Genomic DNA, 14,036 nt, shown 5'->3' with positions numbered 1-14,036 from the left:
GGGGTGATCAGTACATTGTTATACATTATACAGGGGGTGTAATGGGAAAGGTGAATGGTAAAACCTGCCTCTTGTTCTGAAGCTCCTCATTTTCCTGGTCCATCTGGCGTAACAGGTAGTCAGGGAGTCCAAACCGTACGTTACCTTTTGCTACAAAGAAACACATAGGTTCTGCATATTACACACCCTGGCAGCGTGATATGACCGGAGATGTATAAATGCACCCTACATTGCGTTACCTTCTCGTGGTCTCTTCAGTTGGCTGCTGCGGTAGAACAGCATGTAAGCGCTCTCCTTGCCCTGGAATTGCTTTTCAATGTCTCTTTCTTGGATGCACTGCACTGAAGAGTCATTGAAGTCGAACCAATGGCTGGCGCCTGGCTTCGGGGCTGTCGTCTTTCCTGTATTGCTAGGCTTACAACATTGAGGATCAATGCCATTTACTGTATGGGCTAAGCCCACCAGCGAACCGTCTGAGCTTAACTGGAAGATGGAGGGGTGACTCTGTAGGAACTAAGGAGAAACAGCTCACTCAGCGAGGAACACAGTCAGCGAATAGTTAGATGCACAGTTTCTGTTAGATGGATGCAGCAGCTGTTTCTGCACAATAACTAATTACCAGACTGAAGGCCAGATGCTATATAGGTCTTAGAGAAAATCAGAGTGTAGGGGGAAACAGGTTGGGGAGGGGGAGTGAGGATGACTGACACCTGCCCTTTAACCACTGGCGCCTTATAATCAGTGGGACAGATGCACAGTGGGTAGCTAAATTGTGGCCCCATCATGCCGCAGGTTAGATTCTGAACTGGCCAGAATCTGTGTGCAAGTTTGTATGTTCTGTGTGTGCTTGTATTGAGTTTCACCAGGTGCTCTGGTTTCCTTCCATTGGTAGGCCACTGACAAGTGTGTGTGATTGTGTGGTACATACAGATGGAGCAGGGGTGCGCATGCATGAGACGCTCGCCCCGTGGCTACGCTGCCTGCCACCTCCCCCGGTGCCCCTCGCCGCTCCACCGCCCCCCCAATCCCTGCCCGTCTCCCTGAAGAGGAGATGGACAGGTTGCCGCCGCGCCGTCCTGAAACTGGGACACGCGTGCGCGTGAAACGCTAGCGTGTCCCAGTCAGCTGGAGCGCCTCTGCGCCGGCGATCACCAGCGGAGACATGCTGGCAATCCCCGGCCAAGGATCAGAGGCGCTACATCTGTAGTTTAGACTAAGTTCCAAAGGGACATGGACTAATGCCGATGTCAACAATAGTTATATACAGTCGCCTTAACAGAACTATAAGGACTTGTTGCTACTTAATATGTGACAGGCATCATTACTGGGGGGGAAACCCACTGAGGCTACCCAGTTTGCCTGAAGGCCCCTTTGTGAATAGACCAGACACATTTTCTCAGTGCAGCCCTATCAGATAACTCACTGCAGATTTCCAATTTCCACAAGTCTCTTAGTAACCATGTTCTATGTTCTTACGCCTATCTGATGTTTGTACCTTGCGGAGGACTCCGTGCTGTTTCCGGTACACCTTGTTCCAGGAAGATCCGGTGTGTTCCAGAAGTCTATTACTCAGCTGATCAACAGGAACCATTTTATCTACACCCGCCTAGTAAAGGAGGAGAGCAAGATTATGAGAGAGGGTTCAAGGTTCCTTATCTTAATAAGTAGCTATGTGTACCTCAAGAAGCAGTAATGTGTTCCATAATAAGCAGTAATGTGTTCCATAATAAGCAGTAATGTGTTCCGTAATAAGCAGTAATGTGTTCCATAATAAGCAGTAATGTGTTCCATAATAAGCAGTAATGTGTTCCGTAATAAGCAGTAATGTGTTCCATAATAAGCAGTAATGTGTTCCGTAATAAGCAGTAATGTGGGTACTTGTGTATTTTGGCGGCGCCCCCGATCTCCATCGCGCAATGTTTAAATCGCATCGCATGCCATGCACCCGATGGCATGCGATGCGACGTGATTTTTACCCCCTATGCGATGAAAGATTGTATAAGCACCCTAATGGGTGCTTACAATGTTAAATGCACCCCCACGCCACCCCCCCACTATAAACGTGAACCCGAAGCGTGGCAAGCGCGGCGAGCCCGCGAGGGGCGGCGGTACGCGTCCTCCGACCATTTCATACCCCCACTATCCACGTCGGCGTGGAGTTGAGAATAGAAAGTGTGGCGAGCGCAGCGAGCCACCGAGCCCGAAGTGTGGCAAGCGCAGCGAGCCCCGCGAGGGGACGCGGATACCTTCACAGGTATCGTAGTCCTCTCGCGGGCTTCACAGGTATCCGCGTCCGCTCGCCTCGCTGCGCTCGCCACACTTTCTATTCTCAACTCCACGCCGACGTGGATAGTGGGGGTATGAAAAGGTCGGAGGACGCGTACCGCCACCCCTCGCGGGCGCGCTGCGCACGCCACGCTTCGGGTTCACGTTTATAGTGGGGGGGTGGCGTGGGGGTGAATTTAACAGTGTAAGCACCCATTAGGGTGCTTATACAATCTTTCATCGCATCGCATTGTATGCCATATACAATGTCATACAATTTCCCAATTGTATGCCATTGTACAATATTGCGCGATATCGCGTCGCATTGCATACTATCGCATGCGTTATGGTATGCGATGCGATGGGCGCCGCCAAAATACACAAGTACCGTAATGTGTTCCGTAATAAGCAGTAATGTGTACCGTCAAGAGGTAGCAATGCGTACAGTAATATGAAGGTATACTATATAAGCAGTAATGTGTACCGTAATAAGTAGTACTGTGTACCGCAAGACGTAGTACTGTGTGCCTTAATAAGCAGTAATGTGTACCGTAATAAGTAGTAATGTATACCATAATAAGTAGTAATGTGTACCATAATAAGTAGCAATGTGTACTGTAATAAGCAGTAATGTCTATCGTAATAAGTAGTAATGTGTACCGTAATAAGTACCGTAATAAGCAGTAATGTGTACCGTAATAAGCAATAATGTGTACCGTAATAAGTAGTAATGTGTACCGTAATAAGCAGTAATGTGTACCGTAATAAGCAGTACTAAGTACCGTAATAAGCAGTAATATGTACCGTAATAAGCAGTAATGTGTACCGTAATAAGCAGTAATGTGTACCGTAATAAGCAGTAATGTGTACTGTAATAAGCAGTAATGTGTACAGTAATAAAGTAGTAATGTGTACCGTAATAAGCAGTAATGTGTACCGTAATAAGTAGTAGTGGACACGGTGGAAGATTACAGCCCCCAGCCCTGTGTATGGAACCCACATACCTCTGCAATAACAGTGGCAAGAATATCAGCAGCACAGTCCTGTTCTTCCCCGGTATCCTCCACTACTGTCTTCTTGTTCTCTGTCTGCTTACAGATCAATGGGGGACAGGATCATAAAATGTAATTATCCGATTCTTTTCAAAATCACCAGTGGACAAAGTCCACCAATCAAACATAACAGAATAACTGACATAAAAGAGTTATGTTAGTACAACAGTGACTGATAAATTAAATCAATCAGGTGCATATGAAACCAATATAATAATATTGAATACAAATAATAAAATATGAATACAAATAATAAAGAACTAATGTTCATATCCACGTTTAATACCCACTCGAATGAAATACGTGAAATCATAAATAAGAACTTTAATATCCTGAAACAGGACTCACTGCTAGTAGACCTCTTACCAACTAAACCTCGCTTTATTTTTAAGAGAAACAAAACACTACGCAATAATAAATAATAAAGAACTAATGTTCATATCCACATTTAATACCCACTCGAATGAAATACGTGAAATCATAAATAAGAACTTTAATATCCTGAAACAGGACTCACTGCTAGTAGACCTCTTACCAACTAAACCTCGCTTTATTTTTAAGAGAAACAAAACACTACGCAATATGCTAGCCCCTAGCTTCCTTAAAACTATTAAGAAAGAAGCAACAGAGGAACATGCAAAGATGTGGCTATTACAGAAACCTAAAGGGTTCTTTTAGTGCGGGGGTAACAGATGTATAACATGTGACTATATACAGAATAAATCCAGTTCCAACATCACAAATAAGGAAGGCAAACAGTACAAAATCAACTCGTTTATCAACTGTAACACAAAATATGTGATATATTTATTATGCTGCCCTTGCGGCCTAAGATATGTAGGTCGCACAACAAGAATGATTAAAGTACGGTTTCTGGAACACCGCATGAATATCTGTAATAAGGTCCTGTCACACAGTGTGTCACGGCATTTTGCGGAGACTCATGCAGGTGACCCCAGAGGCCTGACTCTATTGGGCCTAGAGCACATATCAGAAACCTCTAGGGGGGGAGATAGGTTCAAAAAGCTGTGTAAGCAAGTCTTCTGGATGTTTCAGTTGAATTCCATACATCCAGAGGGTCTGAACGAAGCAGTTGAATTGAACTCCGTGATATAAATACAACCACGGACATAAGTATGTACCCTAACCCTCCCCATACATTAAGCCCCCCCCCCCCCTCTTCTTCATCTCTTTCCCTCATCCTCAACTCTAAAAACCTAACTGAAGCGAGGTCACCTCACTGTTCTTACAATATTAACTTTAGACCCATTAAAATACAATACCTCTGGAATGTATAGAAATTCTTTCATAGAACAAATAATACCTCTAATATATATGTTTTTATGCTTTCGCATCTTTCTACTCAAATGCTCATGTATCCATGTATTCATGTACGATTGGTTAACACATATATTATTTAATTGTAACTGTCACCCAATCTCCCCTTTCCCAACCATATGCATAACCGGCATATAAGTATCCATGTATGCTTGACATGCAGTAGCAATATAAGTAATAGCTTGTTTTCCTAGTATGTATAATATTGTTTTTGTTTCTGCTTTTATTTATATATATATATATATATATATATATATATATATATATATATATATTTTTTTGTTGGCATAACGCCAAGGTTTTTAGATAGCTCTGTAATAGACTCACCCAATTCCACATACTTCCGGGTTCTTTTGGACCGCATATGCGTTTCAAATACAGATGTCCTGTCATGGATGTACAGACAGGAAGTCCGTGTTTCCCGCAGAAGGGGGAAACCGGAAGCAGCGGCACCATGCCAAACTTACTTTCACTGCCGCGTTATCCACTCAGGCTGCCTGTATATATAAATATAGCCAGCATGTGGGAGCCACTAATTACAGCTTAAACGCCTCCAGTGTGTATGTTTAACACCACACATCAGCGCAGTAAAAAGAGCTGTGCGGGTCATATGCGTTCCACCCGAAACCAGAAGTATACAGCCAGAAGTCAGGTGACGCCGGCTTCGAACTGAAAAGTATGTACTTTACTTTTTATCAGTTTAAACATATTTGCAATACTCGTTTTAAAGTATAAACCTACATTTTTATGAAAGGTTGGTCTCCTGCTTAGTATGGTATACCTTTATTATCTAAATTTGACTACAGTTAGTTGATTAATTTTGTACAGGTGTACACTGATGCCTAATTATTGAAGACCATGTGCCAAACAAGACCACCTTGAAAAAGCTGCTACAGGCAGTGAAACGCGTCGGCGACAGGCACATTGCCATTGCTTTTATTATTTGCTGCTATTCCGGATACTATTTGGGTCAACAGAAAGTGCTCTTTTTGTCCAAAAACGGGACAGTAACAGCTCCCCGGAAACCTTCCAGCTCCACCTAGGCACGGCATCACCTTCTGGAGGAATGCCACCTCTTTAAAGACCGGCCATAGAAAGTGGACATAAACAACGCTTCAGATATTCCATTGGGACGGGAGGCACGCCACCCCCACGACTTAATTGGAGGAAGCATATACATCCCATCCACATCTAAGCTTTTGGGCCCATAAAGCAGGATTGAGCCATTCATCACTACTAAGGTGACGTTACCCACCATTAATTTCACCGGAAGCAGCTATTTTTAAATTGAACAATTAGTATATTTAATTGGTTCCTTTTATCAAATATCTTATCAATTGTGTTTATGTATAAATAAATGTACACCTTTTTCATTTAATATACCTCCTGTCATCAATACAGCGCAACCTACATTTTGCTTTTTTCTTTGCCCATTTAGGGGTTGACACCCCCTTTCTTTGGTTGCTGCAAGGCAGAACAGCACATACAGGCGCCCCATCAGGAGCATTTGCACCTGACCCCCCTCTTTTTCTATTCGCATATGAAACCAATAACTGAAATCACTCCCATTACAGTGCTGTACTCAACATAGAAAAAAATAGGCATCAAACAGTTACTAATGACATTATTAGAAGGCTCAGACAATGGAGTTTCTGTCCAAGATGGGGAATTAGGTACTTGTTTCCTAGCACGGCCACAATCTTATGGATCGTATACCTTTAAGTTAAGGTACACGATCCACACGATGGACCCGATTTCCTTTGAAATCAGGTCCATTTGGCCGGCTAGGACACAATATCGGGGGCATCGCGTCGGTCGGGACCATTAACATTGGTCCCGACGCAATGCCCCCGATTTCCCCATAGGCTTCAATGTTAAAAAATATTTTAACATTAAAATCGTGTCGGGAAAGGTAAAATATCGGGGGCATCGCGTCGGTCGGGACCATTAACATTGGTCCTGACGCGATGCCCCCGATTTTTCCATAGGCTTCAATGTTAAAATATTTTTTAACATTGAAATCGTGAGAAAATGTGAAAAATGTGAAATGGGCCAATATGACCCATTTCACATTATAGATGTCCCCGTCGTCACCCCACGATAGACGCCAACCCGAAGCGTGGCGAGCGCAGCGAGCCCGCGAGGGGCGGCGGTGCGCGTCCTCCGACCTTTTCATTCCCCTACTATCCACGTCGGCGTGGAGTTGAGAATAGAATAGTGTGGCGAGCGCAGCGAGCCACCGAGCCCGAAGCGTGGCGAGCGCAGCGAGCCCCGCGAGGGGACGCGTATAACTTCACAGGTATACGCGTGCGCTCGCCACGCTTCGGGCTCGGTGGCTCGCTGCGCTCGCCACACTATTCTATTCTCAACTCCACGCCGACGTGGATAGTAGGGGAATGAAAAGGTCGGAGGACGCGCACCGCCGCCCCTCGCTGCGCTCGCCACGCTTCGGGTTGGCGTCTATCGTGGGGTGGGGTTTACGGCGTTAAATTTGGGGGGGTTGGGAATATTTTACATTGAATCCAATGTAAAATCGGGTCCCAGGGACCCGATTTACATTTCATTCAATCAAAAAATCGGGTTTTCCGACACGACCACCCCGATGTAAATCGGTGTGGCCGTGCTAGGAAACAAGTACCGGGAATTATACTACAAAGAGCCAAACAAACCAATATGGTCAGCACAAATTGCAATACCCGGATATCTACATTAATATAACAGTTATAACACCGGACCAGTGACTCTCCGGCACAAATAAGGGTCACCTTTTATTAAAACAAATGCTAACCAAAAACCTGCACCAACAATTGTCCCAAATGGCTTTAATACATTTTGCAATTTCCATTTGCACTTTAGGGCAGAATAATGAAGTTTGATTGAAGTAATGAAAAATGGTCAAACATGCATGTTATAAAGATGGTGTCGTCACCTCCTCACAATGACAATTAATTTAAGCAACAGGAGATTTTATAAGGCTCACTACTCAGGAGGTGACATACCGCCAGTGACCACTAGAGGCCACTCGACGGAACAAATCACTCCATTGTGTGCTAAAAGATGTCATTACAGAAAGTGAAAGCTATTTTTGTAGGGACACTGATCTGTTTCAAACTTGCTGGATATGGAGAGAGGGCGCTGTAAAGACAGAGATCGGAGGTAGGAGCAGATAGGGACTGGGGGTGGGGTGAGGAGTTTGTGGGCTAAAAACTGACACAGTGCAAAGTGAAAGTACATTGCAGAAGCCGTCATTTTGAAGGACTTTTAACTAGTAATAAAATGATGGCCCCATCTATCCCGTAAACAGTCTGATTTGATCCTTCATCCTGATAGGTCTACAGTGTTCTAGAGCAGTGGTCGCCAACCCGTCGCTCGCGAGCTACCGGTAGCTCGCCTGAGCGAAACGGGTGGCTCGACCACTGTGCCCTCCTGCCCCCTCCCGTGTGTCCATCCGCCCGCCCTCCCGTGTGTCCGCTGCCTGCCGCCCGCCCATGTGTCCGCTGCCTGCCGCCTTCCAGAGGGGGGCAAAGAGCAGCCAGCCCCAGCCCCATGCAGAGTGTCAGCCAGGCAGCCACACCACAGGTACTAGCGGCCAGCCCCACGCAGTGTCAGTGGCTGGGTATCGGCCAGACCGCCGCAGCCCAATGTCTCCCGGCAGCCTGGAGCAGCCATCCCTGTGCGGTGAGTGTCAGAGGCTGGGTGTCAGCCAGACAGCCGCAGCACTCGAGCTCCTGGAAGCCTGGAGCGGCCAGACCCGCGCGGTGAGTGTCAGCAAGCCTCCCATCACTGGGAGGCTGACTGCTGTGCTCAGTGAGATTATGTGCAGCATATTGTGCAGGGGCATTACAGTGTGCAGCATATTGTGCAAGGGCATTACAGTGTGCAGCATATTGTGCAGGGGCATTACGGTGTGTGGCATATTGTGCAGGGGCATTACAGTGTGCGGCATATTGTGCAGGGGCATTACGGTGTGCGGCATATTGTGCAGGGGCATTACGGTGTGCAGCATATTGTGCAGGGGCATTACAGTGTGCAGCATATTGTGCAGGGGCATTACAGTGTGCAGCGTATTGTGCAGGGGCATTACAGTGTGCAGCATATTGTGCAGGGGCATTACAGTGTGCGGTGTATTGTGCAGGGGCATTACAGTGTGCGGCGTATTGTGCAGGGGCATTACGGTGTGCGCCATATTGTGCAGGGGCATTACAGTGTGCAGCATATTGTGCAGGGGATTACAGTGTGCAGCATATTGTGCAGGGGCATTACAGTGTGCAGCGTATTGTGCAGGGGCATTACAGTGTGCAGCATATTGTGCAGGGGCATTACAGTGTGCAGCGTATTGTGCAGGGGCATTACAGTGTGCGGCGTATTGTGCAGGGGAATTACGGTGTGCGGCATATTGTGCAGGGGCATTACGGTGTGCGGCATATTGTGCAGGGGCATTACGGTGTGCGGCATATTGTGCAAGGGCATTACGGTGTGCGGCATATTGTGCAGGGGCATTACAGTGTGCGGCATATTGTGCAGGGGCATTACGGTGTGCGGCATATTGAGCAGGGGCATTACGGTGTGCGGCATATTGTGCAGGGGCATTACAGTGTGCGGCATATTGTGCAGGGGCATTACGGTGTGCGGCATATTGAGCAGGGGCATTACGGTGTGCGGCATATTGTGCAGGGGCATTACGGTGTGCGGCATAGTATCAGGGTCATTGGACAAATTCCGGGAGTTTTTTTTTGTCTTTTTTTGTCTCGAGTAGCTCATGGTCAAATAAGGTTGGAGACCACTGTTCTAGAGTGTCTGGGTTGACCCTTAAAAGGTCGACGTTGACAAGAGATCATAGTGTTCCCGCTAGGCTGTTTTGCCCAATTTTTAAAGGGCAAAATGCGCCCTGCCCCTCCAGCAGCACCCCGCTAAAAGAGCCTGCTGCCTGTCTTGCTGGTGTGCCCGGGGAAGCTCCAGGCATCGCAATCTCGGCGGTGCTAGGCTTCCCCGGCAGGTCAGGGACTTCGGCGGGGCCAGGTCTGCCCCCTTGTACGACGGTGGCAGCCCAGGCACGCCCCCTTTAGTGACGCGGCAGCCCAGGCACGCCCCCTTTAGTTATGCGGTGGCCCAGGCAAGCCCCCTTCAGTGATGCGGTGGCCCAGGCACACCCCCTTTAGTGACATCAGTGGCCCAGGACCGCCTACAATGATGACATCGGCAAGCCCGGTCCACCCCCTTTGCACTGCCCCCATGCAGCGGCGCCCTGCCCCAAAAAATTCCTAGAGGGAACACTAAGATCAACATGCACTAGGTCAGTGATAGCGAACCTTAACACTCCAGCTGTTGTTGAACTACACATTCCAGCATGCCCTTGCTACAGTTTTACTATTTCACCATGCACGGCAAGCTGGGATGTGAAGTTCAACAACAGCTGGAGTGTCAAGGTTATCCATCACTGCACTAGGTCGACAGAAGGTTGACATTGCAATGGTCGACACATAAAAAGGACGACATGAGTTTTTCACGATTTTATACATTTTTCTAAACTTTTTCATACATCAACATCCATCGAGTGCAGTGCGTGCGGAGCAAAGCAGTATGCCTGAAGCGAGGGTACCTGCTACACTAATTGACGGTCCTTGTCGAAATCGGCAAAACATTTTTGAAAATCTCATGTCTCCTGCTTTTTTCCATGCGTCAATCATTTTCATGTCGACCTCTTACTTGTGTCAAGGTTTATCAGTATCATCCTGATGCATGTTGAATTAGGCACTGTAGACTTTTCAATCCGCACCCATCGGAACAGGAGGATCTGTGCCTTCTCCCCATCCTCCTCCAAATGTGCTGGGGTCAATGCTTCTCTCTCCCTCCCCATTCATTGTACAGTATCATTAGACCACACTGTTCAGGTCATTTATATATGGAGGTTTAGATGCTCGGCCCTTTTACTGTAACTTCATCACTTATTCTAGGACCTATTCGGACCTTATAAAACGTCTCTGGAAGACAATCAGCAAAATCCCTGTCAATGAAAGCTCAAAGGAACCTACCTGGCAATTCCAGTTCCCCAGCTCGTCCACATCGCGGATATAGGCATGATAGTGACCCCCATAACATCCACCCTTGTGTATGATAACAGAGAACAGCTCATAGGTTTGCTCAGAGTCCTCCAAGTGATTCTACATGGGAAAGGATTGGTAAAGAGACAGGAAAATAAGCAGAACAGAAAAACATAGAAATAACTCTTGTAATGAAAGAAAAGCTAGAGATTAGGATTGTCAAAGGAAACATCTGATTAGATTCTTGATTGTTTCACAGAGCAATCCCCCTAATGTATCCAGATCATACTGAAAACCCTGCAGTGGTATAAACCCCAAGAAAAAGAACATTTTCTAATTGGGTAGTACGGATGGTGTAATGGTTAGCATTACTGCCTCACAGCAATGAGGTCATGGGTTTAATTCCCACCATGGCCCTAAGTTTGTATATTCTCCCCATACTTTCCACCAGTCGATGAGGCTTCTCCACTTACACACAATCTCCAAAAGCCAGAGGGTGTGTGAGTGGTAGAACAAATCCCAAGCCTCTGGGACAGACTTAGGGATGGCTTTGTCGGCATTAGGACCCATTGGCGGAGGTGTGGGTGCGACAATGTGCTGTTTCAGCCTTCCCCTTGTGCATTAGTGAGTGCAAGTCCTGGAATTCCCACACACATTGTACGTGGGCAACGTAGTTCCACCAGTGGTTCTAGATAGTCCACCAAGGGGCAGGATGGTGACCACCATCAACATCTGCGGCACTCTATGGTAAGCCTAGTCTCTGGCTGAACATGCGCTCTGTGCAAGTGGCTGTGCGACTAAGACAAAAGTCAGTGTTATCGAAACATCCACAAGACGGCCCTTTTTATTTGAACTTGTTCAAGCCACTTTCTAGACACTGCGTGGGGTTTCATGTGAATTAGCAAATAATCAATCAACTGCGTAAACATCAGCCATCAGTTAGCGTCGACCGCTGTATCCAGTCCTCAGCTATTTGTGGCATCTGATTGGTCCACCCTCTCGAAGACCACAACTGCTATGTAATGGTGCAAGTTTGTGAAGCGGCAGTGTTGCTGTATCCGGTAATCAATCTATGAGACTTGCAATCCCCGCCAAAAAAACTAGAGGCTGTGGTCACCTTAGTACAATCTATTCTGCAGGGGGTGGTGAAGCATCAATAAGGTTTCAGGCAATAGAATCACACATGAACTTGTACCATTTGCATGCACACATTTTGTAATGAAGTATTAGTACATTGAAACTGTTATCCTGACCAAAATACCAAAAAAATCTCTCAAACCTGCTCACAAAATGGCCGGATGTTGAGTCGGGTGGGGAAGGTGTATCGCGACGTCTCCTTGTACCGCTCACATTTTGTGAAGTCAAAGTTGAATCTCAGCAGAGAGATGGTGAGGAAGGCCGGTAACTTTCCCAGCTTGGCGGACTGCAGGAAAGATAGAGACATACAACAGTAGTGGGTGGGAATGCAACGTACATTTAGGAGGTCATTCTGGTTGACTCAGTCCCCGACGTGTTCGCGACGGGAACCAATGTTTTATGACTGTGCATATTCGCATGAGCAGACTTGCATAGTCTTCATTGTGCTCGCACGCGGGGTGGGGGTTGGAGGCGGGCAGGGGATGAAAGCATGTGAATGCCCTGCGTTTGCTGGGCATACCCATGAAGACCAGCCTCAGCCTCGTGACCACAGCCTCATAACCGGAAGTCTGCAGCGACTGACTTAGATTTGCGCGCACTAGAGATATAATTTGATGATCGGCGACCATGGAATGATTTGGGGCCTGCAAATGGATGTATACAGATCGAGCCGGCCTTAACTTTGCAGGGCTGGCGTTTCTGTCGCCAATCCCGCCAGCGGCCAGCTCCCGCCAGGGGCGCACGCGCGCATGAGACGCTTGTGCGCCCCGTGGCACAGACCTTGTCCCAGGTCCCTGCCACCTCCCCTGGTGCCCCTCGCCGCCCCGCTGTCCCCCTAACCCTGCCCTTCTCCCTGAAGCCGAGACGGGCAGGGACCCGCATCGCCACCTTCGGGAGACTGGGATGCGCGTGTGTGTGACGCACACGCGTCACAGCCTCTCTCGCCGGCGCTCGCCAGCGCAAGGGATCTGACAAGCGCCGGCCAAAGTTAAGGCCGGCTCCATCTGTATGCACAACATCCATTCGCAGTGCAGCAGGTAAAATCGCTGTGCAGCAGGGCGAGCATTCGCCGCCCCCCCCCCCCCCCCCCCACAGCGAACTAAGGCTGCTTAGTGAGCCAACCAGAATGACCTCCTTAGTGCTTTAATGGACCAAGAAGTCCATCAGTGATAGAACAACATAGAATTCAGAGTGTTATTGAATAATACCAGTGAGTACGAATCAATGACGCATTCTCAGCTACCTTAGCAGCAGGGACAAGCTTGTCACAGGCTCCACAACGGTACAGGTTGTCACCCTCAAACATTTCTTCTTCTACATACATGTTACATAAAGTCTCCTCCAGGCTATTCATGTCATTCACGGCTACTGTAAGGTCAAGGAAATCTTCCTGAATGTAGGTAGAGAAGGAAACAGGTGTTATTAAGGGTCCAGCAGCTATGAATGGCCTTTAAATGTTTTTCATTTAACATCTAGCTTAATATGTATTAATAATCAGCTCATATTAAACCATATCACACTGCATCCATACATGCAAATTATGCAACAGTGACCTCACATACAGATACGTCCTCATACACCATACGGTCTTCTGTACATCTTGGGTCAAACTGGCATCAGAGAGGCAGCAAGACAGGAAAGTGCACCAGAGACGCTGGGATGCCAGTTTAACTGCACAGAAATTAGTTTTAAACACATACAAAGGGCCTGATTCATGTATGTAAAGCAAAAAAAGCAAGCAACTGGGCAAAACCATGTTGCACTGCAGGTGGGGCAGATTTAACCAGTGCAGAGAGTTCGATTGGGGGGGGGGGGGGGGGGGGGGGCGTGTGTTCAAATGGTTTAACATTTGTGGGTTACATGCAAAAGCAGCCAGTATTTACCCTGCACAGAAAAAAATATAACCCACCCAAATCCAGTTCTCTATGCACTTACATCTACCCCACCTGCAGTGCAACATGGTTTTGTCCAGCTGTGTGCTTTTTGCTTTACTTCCGAGCATGAACCCAGCTCAAAATCGCAAATGAAGGATAATGGAACTCAGCATGACAAAAGCCACCGCGTTGTAGGACTTCGTATACAGATTTGAACTCAGTCACACATCAACCTAATCAGTGTAATATTGCAAAGTAGTTTTGTTATTCCCAGTACCTTTATTTCGCGAGTGAGAAAAACCTGGTACCTGGCATGCTGTTTGGGCTCA

General features: G+C 47.2%; 1 protein-coding gene across 2 annotated transcripts in view; it reads right to left on the bottom strand.

Moving 5' to 3' along the window:
• USP40 (ubiquitin specific peptidase 40) overlaps window positions 1–14,036 on the bottom strand; it is a 74,571-nt gene that overhangs the window by 38,327 nt on the left and 22,208 nt on the right. The window contains exons 6-12 of one of the 2 annotated variants that reach the window (XM_083154588.1): window positions 13,077–13,223; window positions 11,976–12,119; window positions 10,688–10,816; window positions 3,270–3,356; window positions 1,496–1,606; window positions 240–513; window positions 69–150 (exon numbers count right to left, since the gene is read on the bottom strand). In XM_083154588.1, coding sequence (XP_083010714.1) covers window positions 69–150; window positions 240–513; window positions 1,496–1,606; window positions 3,270–3,356; window positions 10,688–10,816; window positions 11,976–12,119; window positions 13,077–13,223 — 974 coding nt within the window. The remainder of the gene's footprint in view (window positions 1–68; window positions 151–239; window positions 514–1,495; window positions 1,607–3,269; window positions 3,357–10,687; window positions 10,817–11,975; window positions 12,120–13,076; window positions 13,224–14,036) is intronic. The other variant, XM_083154589.1, reaches the window with a different exon arrangement.

Source organism: Crinia signifera, chromosome 7 (genome assembly GCF_055691185.1).
Source record: "Crinia signifera chromosome 7, ASM5569118v1, whole genome shotgun sequence".
Lineage (NCBI taxonomy): Eukaryota > Metazoa > Chordata > Amphibia > Anura > Myobatrachidae > Crinia > Crinia signifera.
This window is presented reverse-complemented; position numbering and strand designations above follow the sequence as displayed.